Source organism: Gymnogyps californianus, chromosome 3 (genome assembly GCF_018139145.2).
Source record: "Gymnogyps californianus isolate 813 chromosome 3, ASM1813914v2, whole genome shotgun sequence".
NCBI lineage: Eukaryota > Metazoa > Chordata > Aves > Accipitriformes > Cathartidae > Gymnogyps > Gymnogyps californianus.
This window is the reverse complement of record NC_059473.1, coordinates 123,811,097-123,833,345: the sequence shown is the minus strand read 5'-3', so window position 1 is coordinate 123,833,345 and position 22,249 is coordinate 123,811,097. Positions and strand designations below refer to the sequence as shown.

Sequence of the window (22,249 nt, the reverse complement as noted above, 5' to 3'; positions counted from 1 at the left end):
AACATACCACATCCAATGGAAACCATATGCCTATTTATTTATTACAACCAGTGAACACAATACAGAGGCTATGTCAGGAAAGCCTTGAAGTAGCAAAAAAATCCGGCATGGACTCCACTTGCCAGTCAAAAATAATTGGAGGTGTCCCACACTGCTATGTTTAGAGCCCCTCCAGCCTTCTGCCAGAATTTTTATTTTATTCTATATTTTTGCTTTTTGCTCTGGGCATTAGTTTGCGTGTGGATTTCTGACACCTGTCCAGCTTGTCATCTCCCATTACGTTTCACTCTTGTATCCATCCCACAATATTATGCTATTAGCGAGCTGCTGAATACCCTGTCCACTGCAAGAGCTGGTGATTTTCTTATGTGATGAATGCACATGGATTACTGGTAAACCTCTGAGGGTGATACATCTCTCAGTGCTCCTCGTGTATTATCTGCATGCATTTATTTAATCCACCTTTGCAACTGCTGAGCTTGATCCAGGCTGTGGTTGCATTGTTCTGCTTCAGCATCCTGAAGGGGTATCTTGATGGATATGTCCTGTCAAAGAGAAGGTGAGCATTGCCTTAGAGCAAGAGAGGAAATAGAAACATCAGGGAATACAGCAAGACCATGAAGTACTTTGCTTGTCCCACTGGTAGACCTAACCAGCTGAAACGCTGGATCTTCTGAGAGATGTTCAAGAAGTGAACTAGCTGTCAGAATCAGAGGAGCTATCTTTGTTCTCCACCTCTTTTGAGCTGTGTTGATTGGGGGCATTGGCCCATTTGTTTCTCTGCCTTTATTGTAAATCTCTGCCTACATTTGTTTGCAGCATTCAAAATATCAGTAACTGGGTTTTTCCAACCTGAGCCCAAGAAATCCTAAGTTTTCTTCAAGACTTAGTGTGTATCCATGTAGCAATCTGAAAAGGTTTCCATGGCCTTTGCTGGATTACAACTCATTGTATCTCATTGTATTTTGTAATAGGAGTGATATGGCCAGTTGGCTAGTTCCTTTAAGCTGTGTTAAACCTTTAGTCAAAATGCGGTTAAAAGCACTTAAGATCCTCATCATGTGATTCAGCTCACTAACTTTAGTGATCCAAAAATTAGGTATGTAACCTAAAGAATACACTAAACTCATTCTGTAGTCAATAGAGACCGTTGTCTAGGAAATAATTCCTCTCAACTCTCCTATATATGTTTCAGGTGAGGCGAGTTCCCCTCCAACAAACCAGTCCTGTTGCAGGTACCTCCCTTGGTGGAAGCCAGTCTTTAATGAGCTACATAGAAATTTATAGGCTTTTCTGGCTGTTTCAAGCCACTAAACCCACAATTTCCTTCTGAGAGTATACTGGTGATAAAATTGGATAAATTTATGTGAAAACTAGATGTAGTTTGCTGATATACATTATCAAGTGATCCAAAAAGAGCTTTGTTCTAGTTTGGACTAACACTCTGAAACTCTCTTACCTTATTAGTCTTATTTTCAAGGTATGGTTTAATTCTATTCTTAGGATCTGAACTTGTCATTAGAAAGAGAGAAATAGCTATTCATTGTCTGGGAGATAGTACTGGTTGAGTAATCACTTAGTACTAAATACTTGTGACTGGGTGATGAAACCCTGGCTCAGGTGTAGCTTTGAGGTGAGATCCATGTACACTTCTCTCTAAGCCCATCAAAACCACCAAAATGACATTGAATCTCCAAACTCACTTTTTTATTAGAACATTAATTAGGACAATAATCTTTTCAGACAGTTTCAAACACCTAGGTATGAAAGAAAAACAACAACAAACAAAACAGGTTTGTAAACACATTAATCTTTATGCACTGTGTCTTATTAGAATGACTTTTCTCTTTTGTTTGCTTCTGCTCTAGAAATGTTAAGTGGCTCCTTGACCTGCAACAAATTTCTCTGAATTCCTAGCAGAAGTCTCTTTATTTTGTTTCTTCTGGTTATGTTCATACTAGCAAATTAAGTAGAGCCAAGGAACTGGCCATCAGAACTTGAATTTTAGCACTGTTCGGCTCTTAGCATGGTCATTGACTTGGCTTTGGCATGAGCCAGCTAGTATTGACCCGGTCAATGCCATAGTTTGGGAGCTGGTCAAGGACTTTTGCAAACTGATAGTTTGGATGTGACCATCCTGTTTTGAATGCTAAGGGAATTTAACTCTACAGACATGGACAGACTGTACCAGTTGATCTAGGAAAAGGATGGGTTCTGAAACTGGTTAACTTGGATAGATGGACCCTCTCTGGCCTGACTGTAAATTTTCTTCCTGCTTGTTCCAGGAGTCTCCAAGCCTTTATTTAAGATGTGTATTCCCTGCTGGCTCCCTCTCTCATACTTTCTGCCATTTCCCCTTGCTTCGTGCTTTCTTCTGCATAAGCTTAGTTGCTCACGGGAAGGTGTAATTTTCTGACCCTTCAGAGGGCTCCCCCGTTCCAGTGCGCAGAGGTAAGAACAAGGCAAACAAGTACTGCTGGGCAACCATGCTTTTTAACAAAATATTATGTACAACACACGCCAATCTGTAAGCAAAAAATAAACAATCCATCACCTGGTGGATGTGAAGTGCAATGCCTGTGCCATATCAGCACTGCGTACTGCAGCAGAGATATTCCTGGTCACGTAGTGCAATAGCAGCCAATACACATTTCCCCTTTACTCAGCAAGGTTTACAGGTTTCATCTGCCATAGGTCAAAAATTAATGGCATATGGATATTGGTGGTTGCATCACTGCAGTTCCTCGAATCAGGAAAGCCAAGAGGGAACCAGAGGTACACAAACTGCAACTGTATAGCTGGCTCTAAGGACTGTGACGGTCCACACTGGCCAAAACAAACCCCAGGAAGGAGGAGGTTTGGGGATAGAAGTTATACTGGAAAGAAGATGATTTTCTCTGTCCAAATCCAGCCAACATTTGGAGAGAGAGGATATCAATTTGGTTTTTTTTCTCAGTTTGGATACAAACATGCCAAAATATAAATATTGCTATAGAATTTCTTTGCAGAGTATGCCAGACCTCAACTGATATGCTTAGGTTTCATTCATTTTCACTTATTTTCCATTTTTTTCTTCTCTTGGGCATGTGAGTTCACCTAGTAAATATCAAGACGTTCCATGTATGTGCAGAAGTGTTTGTTGCCGGTGTAAATAAATTACAAACAACAGCACAACATTTTTCCTTTGCTCTCTTCTTCATAATGACATTACCTCTCCTACCTGTCAGTGTACAGACCTCTGAAGACACCGTGTTCCCTGAGATGAGATGCAAAGGCTCGAGGAAGGCCCTTTTCAAGGATTTGGATGGAGGTGTCCTGGACCTAGAACCTCCTGTTTCTGTTTTCCCGAAGTCAGAATTTGAATGGACAGAGTTTTACTTGCAAGCTGGTAAGTGCCTGTGCTGTCTGGAGTGCTTGCAAAGTCATGCACACATTTGACCCATGAGAAGTCATTTTACCCCAGGCTTTCACTGAGACGTACAACTGAGGTTGAGACGGTGGTGGTCCCAGATTGTGTGATGCCTTTCCAGGGTGGATGTAGTGAATTCCAGTGTAGAAGTCTCGGAGGTCTCATTGCACAGTTCTGTGTCCACCGGTGCCTCTCTGCCTTCTTGCAGAATCATGTCACCTGGCACCCTTGGGGTTTAATTCATACATTTTAAGACCAGAACAGAACTTACTTGCCCTTTGCAGAACAGAACTTACTTGCCCTTTGCAAAGTCCTTTGAGAGCATTAAGTAAGACAAGCCATGTAAATGCTATGTAAGTGCAAAATAATAACAATGATTGACCCAGCAAGGATTTTCATCCATATCCCACTGAGGAGAAAATCAAGCTGAAAACCCACTCCAGAAGTTTAAAGACCCCTCCCTCTGGTTTAAAAAGGCCCATTCTGCTCGGTAACCACTTTCTGAAGGTTCACACAGCAAGGCTCCGTTCTCATCCTGATTAAAGCTCTGCTCTCTGATTCCAAATAAACTCTTTAATTACAATTAGCGTTTCCTGCGCCTGCTGCTGATGGCGGCCATTTTGCTGAAAAGGCGCATCATTTGTGACTCCAGCAGTATGGGAGACTGATGGAAGGGACTGTAATTAATCCTGTTTTCCATCCCACTCTAAAACTGATTAAACACGAGAAGAACTTTAATCTTTAAACAAAATGTCTAATGTGTACCCAGTAAAGGCTTTTCCTCTAAGGATCACGCTCTAACCGGCTGCTTACAGCGCTAATTAATGTGTTGTCTAGATGCAAGCACACTGGTTTTTACTGTACCTTTTCTGCCCTGATTATGAATCACATGCAAGCGCTAAAACCCTAGCAGTATTACCACTTAGCACCTGCATATTGATGAATACATACTTTTGCATACAGAACCTGGATTTTATTTAGATTCGCACGATTTTTAGCACGCCCTGGCACACAGTCATAGGCATACCGGGAATCCCCACCATCTAAAGTGCACTGACAGTGCAACCTGCACTCCACAGGGTTTATCTCCTTGTGTAATGGAGGCGACAGCATATGGTAAATGCTGCCTGCCTCTGAGGCTATAACAAAATTGCTGTGTTTTCTTCTTGCTGCCCAAATATGAATGGGGATTTTTTTTCCCCCTCCCTTCACAATTGTGTGTTAAATTCCTCTGTATTTCTCATTCTGACCTGCGGTTCCTTTCATCTCGAGGTTGACATTTGGAAAGGCACAGCTTGATGCTAAGGTGAATTCATGGTCGTCTTCTTCCCTTCTCTACCCCCTCCTTTTCCTTCTTGAAAGTTGTAGCACTGAGTATTTTGCACAGTGCAATGCAGGCTCCCACGCTAGACAAATAGGAGAAAATGCTCACCTTTCCTGCTCCCACAGATCTGTGGGGCCAGAGTCCCCTTGGCGTGACAGTGCTTCAAGGCCAGTAAAGACGATGTTCTGATGCTGTTGAGAAGAATTTGGCCCTTGGAGCTCTGCCTTTCCTGAATCCAGATGAGCATTTGGTACTTATGTTATCTGGGTGGTCAAGACCCATCTGCTGAGCCTCTCATCCGCCTATCCACCTGGTACCCTGTTAAACCTGAGTCATTCTGACCACTTCCAGCAGCTTCATCAGAGCACTGCAATGCAGTGGTTAGTGCTTTGCTAGCCTGACTAACCACAGAAACAGGAAATAGTCTTTTCAAGTAGCTACACAACATCCTTGCCACTTCCACAGTTCAGGGACACAAGTTTCTTTCAGGCTCAAAAGCTCTGGCTTTCCACATCCTCTTAATTGCACCTTTATCCAGCTGCATTTATATATCCCCTTTAAGCTTCCAGTTTGGACAATCAGCTTAAAATTATTGGCCCTCAGCCATTTCTAGATATTCTGATTACTCCAGGGGGAGCAAACCAAAACACTCAATATACTTCAGGGACACAAAAGCCAGGAAGATGTCTTCTCAGAAGAATACCGTAGAGAAGAGGCTGTGAGAGCCACAACCGGGGCACAGGGGATCATTCAGTATGATATTAAAGCTCCTGAATTCACATGATGTCTTTTATTGAAGACACAATCAGTATAGAATATATGTAATATATAATTTTTATTTATATATATGTGTGTGTGTATGCAAAAGGCAAGGAAGGACCACTTGACTTCCTGAGTTCTGTCCACTGCAGATGGGCAGTAGCGAGCTGTGCAATGTATATTTAATCATGTACCCACTTTTTTTTTTTCTTTTGTCTTCCTGTGTGCCTGATCTTTTACCTGCTGTGTTAGCTCTTTGGGTCACAGACCAGGTCTTTTTATCGTGGCTTTCTGTAGAAGCAGGGTTGTTCATGTAAAACTGAAGTTTTAGTTTTCTGCATAAACCACAGAATTCAGAAAAAAAACCTAGGAGGGAACAGATCCCAGATTTTTGTTATGATTATTTCTACTAAAAGAAAAAGGAGCAGCAACAAAAGTAGTTTTGAGTCAAACAAAGCATAATTATTTTTTAATCTAAGGGTACTTTTTGCTCTTTTTTTTCTTTTAAGTATAGTGCTGCAAAAGTTTGGAATTAAATGTTTTCCAACACCCCCCCCCCCCCCCAATTCATTTATGAGGAACTTTCACAGTATCATTTTTCAAATTATCCAAAATAATTTAATGAGTTTAACATGAATTTGTAATTATTTTAATCTCCTTGAGCTGCCATTTTTGGATGACAAAATGTTTTTCTCCCAAAACTCATCTCTATACCAAACCAAAAGAGCTTGAGGCCAGGCCTGGAGCACTAAATGGTACCACGATACAGGAAATACGAGAATCACAAGCTGTACAGCAGAATTAGCTGTAAACATGAGCGTGTCTAGCTGAGGAATGAAGGATAAGTGAACAGTGTACTCAACTGATTTCTGTGTCCAGGTTAAAACCCCTACTCCACAAAGGAGAGCTGATAGTAGCTCGTTCTGTAGTTAAAGTTTCAACCATTTGCTGGCTATCTGCAGTGTTTATAGGACTCTGTTATCATACTGCCTCGCGTCTGTAAACTGACAACAGCCATCTCCCAGAGACATTGAACTTCGTTGTCTTACCTTGGTGGAGGCTGGTAGAAGATTCATCTGACCCTACTTCCATTGCCTCCAGTGTCCTCTCTAGTGAACAAAGATTGACATCTTAAGGGCAGAAGTTAGGTGTGCTGATATACGGATGTCTGAGAGATGAAACCAAGTCTTTCAAGTTTTAGTCTAGAGCCTGCAGACTCACATGTTTTCTTCCTGCTGGCAGATACCTTCTAGGCATTTCTTAAAGCAATTTGGGCTGAAGAATCATAGAATCATAGAACAGCCCAGGTTGGAAGGGACCTCGAAATATCATCTAGTCCAACCTTTGGTAGGAAAGGGAGCCTAGACGAGATTATCTAACACCCTGTCCAATCGCATCTTGAAAACCTCCAGTGATGGTGACTCTACCACGTCCCTGGGGAGGTTGTTCCAGTGAATGACTGTTCTCACTGTAAAAAGTTTCTTGTATTGAGACGAGACCTCTCCTGGTGCAAATAGTACCTGTTGCCCTTTGTCTTCTCCACATGGCTCCTTGTGAAAAGAGAGCCTTTGTCCTCTTTGAAGCTTCCCTTTAGGTACTAGAATACTGTGATGGGGTCCCCCTTAAGCCTTCTCTTCTCCAGGGAGAAAAGACCTAACTCCTTCAGTCTTTCCTCATAGGACAGGTTCTCCAGCCCTTTGATCATCTTTGTGGCCTTCCTTTGCATCCTTTCCAGTCTGTCTGCATCTTTCTTGAATTGTGGGGACCAGAACTGGACACCATACTGCAGGTGTCACCTGACAAGCGCTGAGTAGAGTGAGATGATCATGTCTCTATGTCTGCTGGCAATGCCTCTGTGGATGCAGCCCAGGATCTGATTTGCCTTTGTTGCTTCAGCAGTGCACTGTTAACCCACATTCAGCTTGTTGTCCACCAGGACCCCCAGGTCCCTTTCAGCAAGGCTGCTCCCCAGCCACATGGATCCTAGCCTGTATCGGGCTCTTTGGTTAGAGGTGCAGGACTTTGCACTTGTCTTTGTTAAACTGCATACAGTTCTTGCCAGCCTGCTCTTCCAGCCTGTCCAGGTCTCTCTGTAAGATGGCTCTCCCTTCTGACATGTACCCCTCACCATCCAGTTTAGTGTCATCAGCAAATTTGGTGAGGGTGCTGTCAATCCCTTCATCCAGATCATTTATGAAGATGTTGAACAGCATGGGGCCCAGTACTGATCCTTGGGGGACAAATAAACTGACCTGAATATTAAATTGTTGCCTGTGTCAGTGACCCATTTTAGTGATAAAATGACTGAGAAAAGCAGAAATGAGTAGGTATTTGCTTGGCTCTGTGCAGCCAGATACTGAGCATCAGTAACTTAACCTGTTTGTCTTCTTTTATCCTGCCTTGTAGGAGAGATATTATGATGGGGCTATAGCTGGAGAAATGGGAATGTGGGGAGAGGAGCAAAGAAGGGAAATGGTCATCAAAAAATCAGTCTGCCAGTACCTATACTTGCAGAAGTGGCTTTCCCCCCTTTTAGAGGGGACAATATGATTCTCACTTTCCAAGCGAACCCAAAAGATTCCAACTTGCTATACGGGTCTTTAATCTCAGCTGATATTTACAGTTAAACATTAGACTATGAGGATTCCAGATGTCAGGGTATTACAGCAAGAAAGCAGGTTGGCATCGCAGACAATAATGGATTCTTCAGGATAGGTGCCTTTGAGCGTTCATATTCATGCAGGCAGGGATCCAACCCCAAGTGATCTTGTGCAAATCCAAAACTGAGTCCTTCCCATTCTTATTCTTCCCCTTTAACATGGCTTCAAATTTGGCCAGAAGAATAACCTTTCTGTCTCTCATGAAATTATTAATTATAATTCAGAGTTCCCAATATGACTTCCATGCTGGTTTCTAAAGAGATGCAGAAAGATACTTAAGTTTGCATGAGAGCAATTTGATAGGGTAATTGATGGACTCCCTGTTCTACTTACTTTTACTCGTCAGAGTAATTCTGATGTACTGAAGAATGACGAAGTTCTGGGCTACGGATTTAGCTATCATGCAACTTTTTCTTCCTGTTGTTAATATGTGCTCCTTGCATTTCCTGTGAATAATTGCATTTATCTTCTACCTTACAATAGTAAAACCTGGCACCTCCTTGTAAGTTCTTTGGATACAGTAGAAGTATCAGTGAAATTTAGGTCTGTAATACCCCTGTGGGATAGGCATATATTTTGACACTATTTTCCCAGGCAGAGGACAGAATTTGTGATTTGCCGAAGGTCAGTCATTGAGTTAATTCATATCCTTCCAAAACCCTGACAGCCAGACTCTTAATCTAAAAGCACCCCACCCTGCTTAACTAGAATCAGCTAAAAGCGTATTTTACATACTACTTTTTTATTAAAAAACATGCCTGGAGCATTTTTTGGAACTTTACTGAACATTTAAATTCTGACTGTGGTTTTAAACAAAAAAAAATTTCCCAAATTTTTTTTTTAATTATTTAAAAAGCTGAAGAAATATTTTATTTTTAGAAAATTGAGTCAGCTTTAGTGGGAATCTATTGGTGAGAGAATTAGTGTGTTGTGGACAATTGATCTTTTTATCTGACCAACAGATAACTGAAACTACATTTTCCAATGTTGTTTTCAATCTAGACAAATCTAAAGCTGTGAAATTCCTACAGTAGTCTTGCTTACTCTCTAGACATAACCAGTACATTTTCTAGATCATAAAAGGGTGGGTATTTCATATGTAAATGCTTGTCTGAAGCAACGTTCACAGACATTTAAACACTCCATTTTGTCAACAGATATTGTAAAAAACTCTTTGAAAGTTCATGTAGCATTGAAGTTAAATGTCATAAATGAATATGCAGAGGTTTGCTGATTTCATCAGAAATAAGATAAAAGTCACATCTGGGTGTAAACAGTCCAAAATTCCCAGGGATGTGGATCAAGCATTTTTGTACAGTCTTCTTTCTTCTGGTAATTTTTATTATTGAATAAAATTCTCAAGTAAAAGTTAAAATTCTCAAGTAAAAGCTAAAATTCTCAAGTAAAAGTAAAAAAAAAAGTTGAGGAAGTGTGTAATTTTGACACACAGGCTGCCAGCATAATTTAGGGCTAAAGCTGTGTGAAAATGCTGCACCATATATATTTAATATTCCAAGGACTATGATTAGCCACACCTGCTATGCATAATCATGTGTAGTAATTAAAGATGTTTGAGAAGAGAATGCAGGTTTGGTAGATTTGCAAGGAATGAAACAGATGCAATGTTGGCCTGAAACATTTATTGTTTTCCTCTGAAGCCTTTTTTTTTTTTGTTCACAGAGAAATTTGCTTTTTCTGCAATAAATGGCCCATGCAAAATGGTTTGAAAGTAGCAATGGAGGACATTAAAAGAGCTGTTACCAAGTTATTGTTTTATAAAAACCAAAACCTAATATGATCAGAAAATGCCTGTAACTTTTACTTAATTTTCCTGAAAACACATCCCTGGTAAAGATTTCAGCAGACCTTAATTAAATTGAGACCAAAGTCGAGAACAAAGTTGGGAGGATTTTTTTGATGCTTATGGGGGAACAAGGTTTAAAGTAAGCCAAAGGGAAAATAAGTTATTTTTGTATCTTTGATACCTATGTGGTGGCTCATCAGATGTGAGACGGCTGAACCTGCTGAACTAAAGACTCAGCTCTGCTAACTGAGGGCAGCATGGCAGAGTGAGGGACATCTGTGGGTGGTGAATCCACCAGTTGGGAAAGAAGGCCCACAGTTCATCTGGATGCTACCATGAGACTGTGCCTTAGGAGAAAGCTCTGCCAAGGCAAAACACTCCTCTGCATAATTTGTTTTGCTAAATCATGGAGGAATAGACCAGAGTTGGAGATCTAGCAAACTAGATCAGCATTGGGGCTGATGTGGCCATATGACATTTCCATTTTGAAATACTATAAATTACTTTCCCTCAAACTCATCTGTATCTCAGCCTCTAATAAATAGGTTTTTTTCCTTTTTCAGGGATGTTATTTCCTTAATTCTGAAGCCAGGATATAAGATGAATGGCTTTGTTCATTGTCTGTGTGATCAGTATAGAGAAATGCATATATATACATATATATACACACATACATATATATACACATGTACAAATGTATAAGCCTATTAAACTTTATCTTCTTTTTCCCATGGAGAGCATCAAATGCTTTTCTCATGATGAATCCAAAAAACCTTGGGCAAACCCATCCATTTTGCACGTTCATTGCTGTAAATGGAGTTTAGCTTTTTGTACCACCCTTTCTACTTCTTTTCTAAATTCCTCAGGTACTTTTAAACAGGCATGCACCGGTGTTCAGCTGCATAAAATGTAAAATATGTGTACATATCTATTAGGAATAATGAAATTTGGAAAAAGTGATTGCAAAGTCAGGTCCCTGACTATGGGAGATAACCTTGGCCCTCAGGATAGCAATCCTTTTTGAAGACATGCCAGCAAATAGTTTGTGCCTACAATTGCTATCAAAAATTCTTGGCTTCTCCTTTTAGACTTAATCCCTGAGGATAAACCAACAGATTTGTCATTTTCAAAGCTGAACTCCTGTATTTAAGAAGCTATTTAGAAAAATGACACCATTTTTAGAGTTCGTGAAATCTTGGAGAGCCCATTTGTTTCCCTGTGAGCTAAAAAATAGCTCAGTGCCCCCAAAACACCACGTCGCCTTCACTTAGGAGTCTAGTTAAGGATTTGATATCCACCTCTCAACCTTTCTGTATATAAATGTTGTCTGCGACCCAAGCATAAGCTTTTTTATCATTGACATGATGAGGCCACTATTTCAGGGTAGTGGTTCTTAAGTTGTGATTTATAAAGCACTGGTGGGCCATGAAACCTGAGTAACTGATGCACACTTCATTCATGGATTAATTTAGGAGCCTGACAGTTAAAGATGAAAAGAATCATTAGGCATCTGGAAAACAGAAGCTACAAAGAATGGCTGGCAAAGTTGGGTGGCTCAGTCTTGAGAAGAGATGGATGAGATATTTAAGAACTGCCTTCAAAAATATGGAAGACTGCTGTGGCATAGAGAGAAATAAATTGCTCCCCAAGTCTATAGAATCAGAAATAATGGGCTGAAATTTCATCAAGATAATTTTAGATGTTGGGGAGGAAATGTTAGAATAAAGACAGCAAAACACTGGAGTAGCTTGCCTGAGCGGGTTGTGCAGTCCCTATCAGTGGAAGTTATGCAAACATCCTTAGATGGTCCAGATAGAGCTGATCTTTTCATGAGGGGGGGAGGATGGATCAAATAACTTCAGAAGGCCCTTTCTGGACTTATTTTCAAAATTCTGTAAGGATGCTCAGTTGTCTGCAGGAACCTTTGAGGTCTGACAGTGATTTATGGGTCCAAAGGCCAGGATGTTGTAGTAGGAAGGTCTGGTAATTAGGACGTCCTAAATACTGCTGATGAAGACAAAGAGTGACTACTAGGGAGGTAATTAGTGCAGAGAGATTCTCTCCCAACCCATGCGCTTGGTCCCTCTCAGCCAGTCTGCCTGTTCTTGTGGAATGCTATTGCACTTGAAAGGTTGTGCAGTATGTAAGGGTAGAGGTTAGTCCCACAGAAAATGGTGTACATGGTCTGAGCAGAGTTTACAGCACCAGGGAAGCAAAACTGAGGCAGGTTCCTTATCTGGGACCTCTCCTCAAAGCTCAGTAGCTCAGACATCATGCCTTTTCTCCCGAGGCACTGTTTCACTCTTATTTATCATTCCCACTTCAGTGATGCCCACAGATCTGAGTCAGTAGTTGGGTTCTAATACTACTAGATACTATCCAGAAACTTTTCTGGTACCTTCTGGAAGAAGCTGCTGATATTAATAGTCAACCTGTCACTGAAATCAGGAATAAACCTCTTAACACCAATGTAGCATTAAGAAGCAGGCATTCTCTTTATTACAGTGCTGGATGCACTCCACCTAACATGCATGCTGCGTACAAAAATTACAGGATTTATATCCAGTTATTTAATTAGTAACAATTAGTAGAAACATGCCTAAGTTTATACTTATTGGCTAGTGATAAACATTTCACTCATTACTGGTCAGTTGTATTTAAATTAACTCCGCTTGCGATGTAGATTAGCACACATGCTCCTTACGGGTGTGGGGGGGCAAGTTTCTTCAGTCTTGAATTGAGTCGGTGGTCGTGCTTCCCCCTGCCGCTTTTACCTTTCCCCGAGTTACGAAGGGCTTCTCCGGGTTTGGCTCATTTTGTAATTCAGTCAGCAGAGCCAGGGGGTACAATACCGATATTGAGGAACTTCTTGCCCTTTTATCACATATTGTTACTTGCTAAACTTTGGTATGTAGGCCTACTTGTCCTTGGTACGCAGACTTGCTCATCTCTGGTATGCAAGCCTGCTTGCTCTAGCTGTACAAAGTTTACACAAAGGGGCCCTTCATCAAATTGTCTGCCTTTGGTAACAAACCCAGAAGGCTTCAGGAGAAACAGAGGGAAGTGGAGAGGTGAGCTGCTCCAGAGTGAGTCAGGGACAGAGCTGAGGACAGCAGCCTACATTGTACATCCTCTCTAGGCTTGATGGCTGTTACCTTTAAGGAGACAAGATGGCTGTGTTTATGCAATCAAAAAAAGAAATGTGAATTGCATCCTGCAAGTATAACTATACTATTTTCCTTAGTTCTTAGAGGCATATCTATAATCCAACCAAACTGCTGAGTGTTAGTTTGCAGAGCTTTACAGGGGAAGGACTGCATTTTGCAACAATTAATTTTGCAGAGGAAGCAGCCTGTTTAAAGACGCCTGCAGCAGTCACTAAAATATGTGTTGTTTTTCAAGGCCACCAGACACACAGTTGGCTAGGTTGGCTAATAAACAAAACAACAATGCAAAAACCCAGCCTCGTGGGGTTTGCAGGAAGAAAGGATGAGAAATAAAATGAGTAATGCTTACCTGCTAGGGGTGGGTGAAGACTATAATTGTTTAGCCCCCAGCAGATCCCTGCAAGGGTTAAAAATGACAAAGATGTTAGTTGGTGACTGCTAAGATTGTTGGTTTGAAGCTCTGGGCAAAACGCAGACTGTTATTTACCGGACTTGGTCGATTTACTTCTTAATGCAATAATGACCTGTGAAATGAAACGTGAGCTAGACAATTGTTCCTCATTGTTTCCAGTAAAACATCCTTTCATACCCCATTAAACCACCATTAATTCCATTTGAAAGAGAAGCAGGCACAAACACCAAGGGATCTCTCTCTCTTTTCCTCTTTTCCTCTTTTTGTGGGACTGATCAAGGCCTGTGGATAGCAAAGCAGCTTTCTTATCCATTTTGGAGGGTGTTGGGCAGCCTGTGGGGCCCACATTTCTGAATGAGCACCACAGAGATCTACTGGATTGGCACCAGCGGATTGTATTCCTGAGTTTTGCAGAAGAGCATATCAGCTAACCTGGCTAACACAGTCAATTTATTGATGTTAATACATCATGTTTCTCTTTTTTAGGTTGGCTTTCTTTAAGCGTGAGATTTAGGTAATCATGCAGTGTATGTGCATACGTATGTGTGTGCCATTTCCCACCTAGTAATTTTTAACCTGTTTTCAATTTCAATCAAAAGTAGTAGATGGGTAAGTTCTCGAAGATAATAGACTCCTAGAGGTTAAAAAAAATTGAGGTCTGGGAAGAAAAACACTGTGAGTGAATGCCTCTGTCCCCCAAAAGGGGGATATCCCTTGTTATCCATTTCTTGGATACCAGGAAATGTTCTCTGGAGAGAAACTCCAGTTTTGTGTCCTAACTAAAGGAAAAAATTTTGCACATTGGTACGCACCAGGGAATCCAGCCACAGCTCTGTAGTAAAGCACAGGTTCCACTTTGCATGAAACTGGTTTCTCTAACTCCTGATTCTCCTCTGCTGTAGCATTAAAAGACGTGTAGATGTGGCACTTAGGGACGTGGTTTAGAGAGACTTGGCAGTGTTAGGTTTACGGTTTGACTCGATGATCTTAAAGGTCTTTTCCAACCTAAATGATTCTATGATTCTATGATTCTATGTTATTGAGTAACTACAAAAACATGAAAATATAAAATTGGAACATATAAGATGTTCAGATTTTATCCAATGATACCAGATCAAAAAACAAAACCCCAAGATTTTCTTTTTCCCCTTAATCAGAGCTCTAATATGAGGGAGAAAACTAGCAAGGTGTCTGAATGATGAGATATAAATGTTACTTTTCTTCTGGAAAACATTGCTGAATAAAAGCAGACAGAAACTCTTTTCCTACTAGAGTTTCCTGAGAATACTTTTTTTCCATGAAAAAAAAAGTAGTGTTTAACGCTTAAAATATTTCAGCCAAAATAATTTTTGTTTTCCTCTTTTTTTTGGGAAGGGGGGACACACAACCTGATTTTAATCAAAACCCAGTTTTCTTTCAATAACAACATAGAAACCCGACTTCCAGAATAGATTTTCAGTTAGCTTTGATCGCTGTGAATAATTCAGAAATATTTAGGAAAAATTGTCCCTCAGTTATACTGACATAAATCTGGTAGTCCCCCATTCTATCTGAAGTTATAAAGCTGGGATTATAACGTTTTCCATTCGTGCGTGAGATGTTGTTATTGGGCAGACAATATTTCTGAAGGTGAGGGATCGATTGATTTATAATCTCCAGTACAAGGAAAAGAGGAAACACTCGTGAGAGATGTTGTGTTGGAGATGTCTGTTGCTGAGAGGGCTTCGGTAATGCTTGTTTCACACAAGACACTGATAAAGTCTCCTTGAATCCAGCACATCTGCATGTCGAGTGGTGTGTTACATGCTGCACAAAAGGAGGGGAGATCTGGAGGGGCTAGAAGTGGGGGCAGTTCTGATGAAGCCCAAGGTCTAGCACAAGAAAGTCAAAATCTCCTGACACTAAGTTAGCCTTCACATCATCAGTGGCCCCCAGGAACCCCAATCTCAACTCCCTTCCTTTTCTACTTTTTCATTCTGCCTGACTTGTCCAAGTTCGCCGGCCCCAACTCACTTTTCTACCTCCACAAGCCAGGACCCCTCCTCCTGTCTCCAAACCAAAACTCTGACTCTGTGTCACTTCTTTCTTTCTTTTTACTACGATTTACCACATTCTCCACAAATCAGGGGTCTAATGCCAAACCTCTTACCTCCACAGCCTTCCCAATCAGGAACCAGCCTTACCTGAAACCTAGACCATGGCATTTAATCAGTTCCTTGGCAGGTGTTGTCCACCTACAAGGAGGTTACCATGGATCAATGGCTTTTATCCAAGAGCACCACGGAATTTCATGCAAGCCATGGTTTGACAGCCCATATTGTAACATATTCCATCATCATCCCTGTTTTTCAGTTGCTTCTACTTTTATATTTTATTTTGATTTTATTTTATTTTATTAATACTGTATACTTTTATGTTATTTGCTACACTTGATGCCTTTCTTTTCCCATGCTAGATTTATGCCTGCGGTAAGATTTTGTCTGCAAGTTTGCTCAGAAATGGTTCAGCTGCAAAGAACAAAATTAAGCTTTTTTTTGGCGTGTCTTAGAAAACAAATCTCTAAACTCTAGAACCTATGGGCTTGTAGTAAAGGATTGAAGGTTAGCAGGGAAACAACTCCGAGGGCAGTGAAATGTTTTCTATCCACAGTCCCCATGAAAAACTGTGTCCAGAACTATCTATGAAAATAAACTGCAGAGATTCATTATCTTCTGATGTGCTGTGAAAGATCTAAGCTTTGGCTATTGCTTGTGAAAATTTCAGTTCCTGCTCTGCTGCGTTGTTTGAAGCACCGACATCAAATGCTCTCCTTCTTTCAGCTATTTGGAGCCTTAAATCCCATGTTCTAGTTCCCTTGCATTGCGTCTGCTAATTAACAAAAGAATTCTGGGCACTTCATGACCCTTGTTGCTGCCCAAGGCGCTGTGTCCCTAGGAGGCAAACATGTGTTATGTCCTAACTTTACAGATTAGGTCGGTTAGGAGCCAAGGGGTTACACAGAGTCATCTGTGGTGGAATGGAGAAGAGACCTCCAAGTTTAACCATCAACAAGTATGCCATCAACTGGAAACATGCTGGTTAGATTTTGATTAACCAACCTTATTATTAAGGCACCTAGCACGGTTTACTTTGTGTAGGATCGAGATTTTTTTTTTATACATGCCTATATATGTCTCATTGACTCTTTACTTATAAGATCAGGTCTCATTTGCAAAAAAATGGATCCTTGTGGAAGCATTCAATTACAATTCTGAAAAGAGATGGAGAATGAGAAGTGTAAAAGCCCTTGCCATGCACATGAAGAGCAATGGCCTGGGAAAATGAGTCCCTTTTTTCCTTCCCCTGTAATTCTTCCTACGTAGAGTATTCTGAATCGGAGAGAATCATGAATGTATGTTTGTGTGTATGCAAGCATGTATGTTTATACACACACACGCAGACACTGTCCTCGCAACTGCGCTTGGAAGCATTTCATCATTTTTTCTCTCTTATCTTCCAAATATTAGCATTTAATGAAATACACATTTCCTTCATTTATTTTGAACCTACTCCAAGGCCAGCAAATACCAGAACCTCAAATGTTATGACAGGATAGATTCTTTAATGGTTTGTTTTCTTTTCATTCTTTCTGTTTTCACTGTGATTTTTTTTTTTTTTTTAAAGATTATAGACCTTTATGTTCTAACTCAAGGAGCCTGGCTTCCAACTGAGGTAGACAAATATGTCCAAAAAAATGTCCCTGAGACCCATCCAATGCAGACAGCTGTACAGCAAACAGGAAATTGAGGAAGTCAGGTTCATCAGAGACACAGGATTTCCTTCGTGGATGTTTCAGATAAAGCATCTTTAATTTTTCCGTGCTGGTTCAGTGCTGTAAAAGAACCATGAGAAAAGCAGGGGAAATATCGCCTTGTGGCTTGAAGACAGTGATGTGAAAGCAGAACTGAAAGACAAGTTCTCTTGGGGACCATCGCACCTTGGTCATGTTAACATGACCTCTTCCAAGCAAACTCACGCTTGTCTGTTTGCGGTCCGGGCTGGCAGGACATGAGCCAGCTCTGAACCAGAAGCTGTGTCACAGAGACATAGAAGGGTAGGACTGGCTAGGATGGGCACATTTCCATACTAATGCGGTTACACTTCAAGTTGGGCATGGTCCTTCTAGTTTGAACTGTGGGCAGAGCAATCTCAGGTCTATCTGTATAGGGTGATTTAAGTGTCCTCCTGGTTTACAACATGCTGTGCTAGAGGTTTCACTGCTGGCAGACTTGCATCAAGGGAACCAGCAGATTCAACCATCAGCATGTGAGGAGAGATTGTGAGAGTGAGAGGGAAACACAGGCTGCTGCTGCAGAATCACTCAGCAGGTCTGAGTTCATTGCAGAACTCTGCTAAAACCTTCTCCTGTGACTTTGAAGAAGTCATTTGATTATCCTGTGAAATAAAGTTAATTCTTTTTTTTCCTCCACTCATTGGTTTGTGATGGCTCTTGAGATTTCAGTGTTGGGGCTAAAGAAGTGTCTATGTAGCATCTGGTATGATGTCATCCCAAACTAGTATGAGGGTCTTATGAAACACTGGGAAAAATTACATACCAGTAATTAACAGTGTCCATGTGGCATTACTGAATCAGGCAAGCACTTAGATGTCTGCCTGTATGACCTCAGTTTGCCTTGCTCTCCTATTTGTGCTTTTAGTTTTTGACAGTCTTGCATTACATGATCACAGTAACAAGCAAGCAGTTTTGACTCATTTGGTCCAAAATGTGATTGTTCTGGAGATGGCTCAGGGCTGTGTAGTACCACATGTTTGTATAAAAGAGCTCTGCCTTATCTCCTGGAGAAACTGAAACATGTGGGATGAATAAGGACTGGAGGAGAAGAAAGGAAGGTCTCACAGCACAGGTGGTTACTGAAAGCCATCGGAGTAGCAGAGCAACTCTAAACAAGTCTTTTAAATCAAACCACTTGCCCATGACCTTGTTCATGTCCCCATAGTATTTCCCCTCTTGCCTGGATCCAGCCATGCCTGAGCCTGGTGCTGGAGGGTGCTAGTTGCAGGGACTAAAACTTCTCTGGGAAATGTACTAATGGTTAAAGTGCATGGGTGATTATGAGCCAATGCGTGAGATCACGTGCTAACGCTATTTGGTTTACTGGTGTAGATGTGGTCTGGGTAATATGCACACCAAAACCAGCAGTAAGTGCAGAAACCATCCATCTCAGTTTCAGCTCTAGGGCACTCAGGACAGGGACTTATCAGGGCATTTTAGCTAATGAAACTGCAAATGTTGACTAAGCTTGGACCAAGGGGTTGGTACACCCCAAAGCAACTTTTCACAAGGTAATTACTGAGCCAAAACATGCAAGCTTTTCATTTGTAAAGCATATCTTCAATATGGATATCATCACTCTACCAAGTCCAAAGCCCATGTGGTTGACACAATGAGCACCTTGGGGTTTTCAGGATGGGTAGCATGAGTATTAATATAATTATTAGTTAAAATAATTAGTTGAAAAGAACATATTAATTTCCCAATACAGTTTTTGAGAAACAGATCAGTGCTTTGGAAAAAAAGTCGATTCACTGGCGTTGCGTTTAAGAAACTGGAAAATAAATATTTGCATCTGCGGTAGTTACATTGAATACTCAGTCTAAGATCATGCCAAGAACATAGTTATTAACTTACCATATAAAACTTTATATTCATTTTACCATACAAATATGTAAATACATATGATTATGAAATCATCCTGCATTCTCCAGTTGCTGGGAAAAGAGACACACAGCTAGTGAGGCAGCTGTCACACTGAGGTGTCATAAGCTGTTCTGGAACAACATTTCTTTTCAAAGAAAAGTTGTTTTTTTTCTTTTTTCTTCTGTGTTGTAGGCATGTTAAATCAGCAACAGTACCTCAACCTGTCTTAGAAAACAGGTAACCTTGCAACTGTAATCTACCCCAGAATGGGGATCATGGACCTGAGTCAGATATTGGCCCAACTTGCGAATTCTGTGTCCTTGTTTTTTTTTCCTTTGTCTTTTCTATTCTTTTTTACAGTTCTGGGTAACTGCCCACTAATGTCAGTTTCAAGAGACCCTATTTTCTGGTTGCTTGGATAAGGCAAGTTGAATTAAAACTTTGGGATAGACCTTACTTGAGAGACCAATAGAGAATTTAACTTCTGTGTTTGATAAGCTAATTCACCAAGGTTTAAAACCATCAGTTATGCAATAAAACTGCATGCAATTAATTAAAGGGAGCTGATTATTTTCAGCTGGGCTCTGTTCCTGAAACATCCTCCTACTCACTAATAAACTTTGTTCCTGCGGTGGTTTTTCTGAAATTAATAAACACATTGCAAAACTAGAGTAAATCTGCCTCATTGTTTTCTTCCCATGCTCACTAGAATGCAAGCTACTGGACTGAAAATGAAGTTTCATCCCTATAAGGTCCATATTGCAAGAACACTATTTTTTCCCCCCTGGGGGATTAATAGGAGATTATAGCATTAGCTGATCAACTGGATTCAACACTGTAAGACATCTAAGTTGGCTTTAGAGAAACTATTTTGTCCAGCTCCCTGTGTAGTCTGCTTCAGGTGGCTGTTTTGGATCATTGTGCTGTGAGGGAAACCTGCTTTCTCCTTTGCCTCTCTAGGGCCCAAGGAAACAAACTTCCTCAGTCACTCAAATTTGTGTCTGAAGTAAGAAGGAAGCCCAATGGAAGTCAGTGACCACACATAACCGAAAACATCCCTTGCTCTTGGAAAGCCTGAGGCTCTCTGGAGAAAAGATCTGACTCTATGCATGCCTCTACAGCACTCCAGAGAGAAGAACCCCAAACCGGCTAGAGCTCAAGTACCAGTGCAGTCCTGCCCACTACAGTGTCATGCAAACAGGAGTCCTACAGAACTCCAAGACTGGCTTAAAAATCAGGGTCAAGGTTTAGCATGTTTCTAGTGTCTTGTTGAAGGCAGTGGTTGCTTTGGGAAGAATATTAAGCGTTTATAGACACGTTTTTTCTCATACGCATGTCTTCCAAAGCAGCCATTCAAGGACAGTTTGACCTGAAAGTAGATCCAATTCCTGTGCTATTTGTTGATGTATCTTGTCTCATCCACTCTTTTAGCCATTCTAACCTCCAGTGACAAGGTGTCCCAGAATTTGTGTGACTGACAACTTCTGGGCACAAGGTTATCCTTAGGAATTATTATTAATAGTGAACAATACCTCCATGTATGTCAGACTAAACAAGTCACTCTTGTTCTCTGACATATTCATGTATCAACGTTGGCTGTTTGCAGGGTTTTTTTACTGTTCTCTCTGCAAAGTGAGTGTGGGGCCTGATTCAGTAGAAGGCAGTATAGAAGCTAACTTGTTTACTTTGACCAATTTTACTTGTAGATTAAGTTTCCAAAGAAACCCTTTGTAACTAATAACTCTTCACTGCAACCCTGGAGGGCTCACAAGTTATGGGATGGTGGATTATGGAAAAGGGTGGGTGGGAAAAAGTCAATAATAATACCAATAAAAAAGCCATCTTTCTGATCAAAGCAGAAAATGCTTGAATAAAGATTATATTAAAAAAGAAAAATGTAGAGGTCTTGTTAAAACCTTTGGGTTACTGTCCAGTTATGTGGATTTTCCCTCTAGTGCTTATTCTGGCATTCATTAAACCCTGATAAGTTACATAGAAACACTTGAAAGAATGATTAGAAATGCTATGTGTGAATAATAGAATTGCTTAAAGGGAAATGGAAATTCTTAAAGGGAAATGCATACTGACATAGAAAGTGAACTTGTGTAATTTTCTCATTGTCCGGGGTTATTATCTTATTCCTCTTTTTTGTGGATGTTGAATTTGTATGCTTTTATATTCACAGTTTGGGGGCTGCTTAGGATAATAATATTACCTTTCGCTTAGCTCCAGTGGGAGGCAGATGTGTTGAAGGTCTTTCGAAAAGCCAAGTCTCTTTTTTCAGGTGCCTTTCTTTGAAAGGGTTAGCCTAGAGTTTAGAGTGGAAGGGAAAAAAAAGAAAAAATCCAAAGCAACCCAACAGACCTGACCCAAAGCCAACCCAGATCCTTCCTCAAAGTTGCCTGTATGACCCTTTGCAAGGAGCATGTGGTAGCTTTGCCTGTGCTCCCCGTGTGCAGTGAGCATGAGGCCACATCTCCTCGGCTGTTTCATGTCTTTACCTCAATGTGACCTATTCCCTAGGACTCAGTGCCAGGCTAAGCTCAGCTGCTTCAGTTGTGATCATCTAGAAGTGAAGTCAGGGTGACCTTGGGTCTATTGGCGAAAGACTGTATGAAAGTTCCCTGGGAAACGATATGTCTACATCTTAAATATCGTCGTTAGGAGTTGGACACCAGGCACCCAATTCCTTGGGTCACTCTGGAAATCTCAGTCTCTGACCTGGAGTGTCTGGGGAAGGTGTCTGGGATCTGCAAAGGAAAAAGATGAGGCCTAAATCAGACAGCAATAAATGCTTCTGGTTTAGTCCTTGAGGTTTCTGCAGTCACTGTCGTGTCTGAGTGCTTTCTCTGTACAGCAGCTTCCTCCCAACAGTTAGATGTGTCCAAGAGCTTGAACATATTAGCGGAGGTGTGATGGAGGGCCTAGGAGAAAAAGAAGCTTTGAAGTGAGAAATAAAGTGGATTGTACCACCAGCTGAGCAATCTTAATTCTAGATGGCCTGAACTGCAAGAGC

General features: G+C 40.9%; 1 protein-coding gene across 1 annotated transcript in view; it reads left to right on the top strand.

Annotated features, from left to right (window-relative positions):
- The window catches only part of PKHD1 (PKHD1 ciliary IPT domain containing fibrocystin/polyductin), a 262,741-nt gene that overhangs the window by 188,036 nt on the left and 52,456 nt on the right, over window positions 1-22,249 (top strand). The window contains 1 exon segment of the mRNA XM_050894040.1: window positions 3,228-3,388. Within this exon segment, the coding sequence (XP_050749997.1) occupies window positions 3,228-3,388 (161 nt within the window).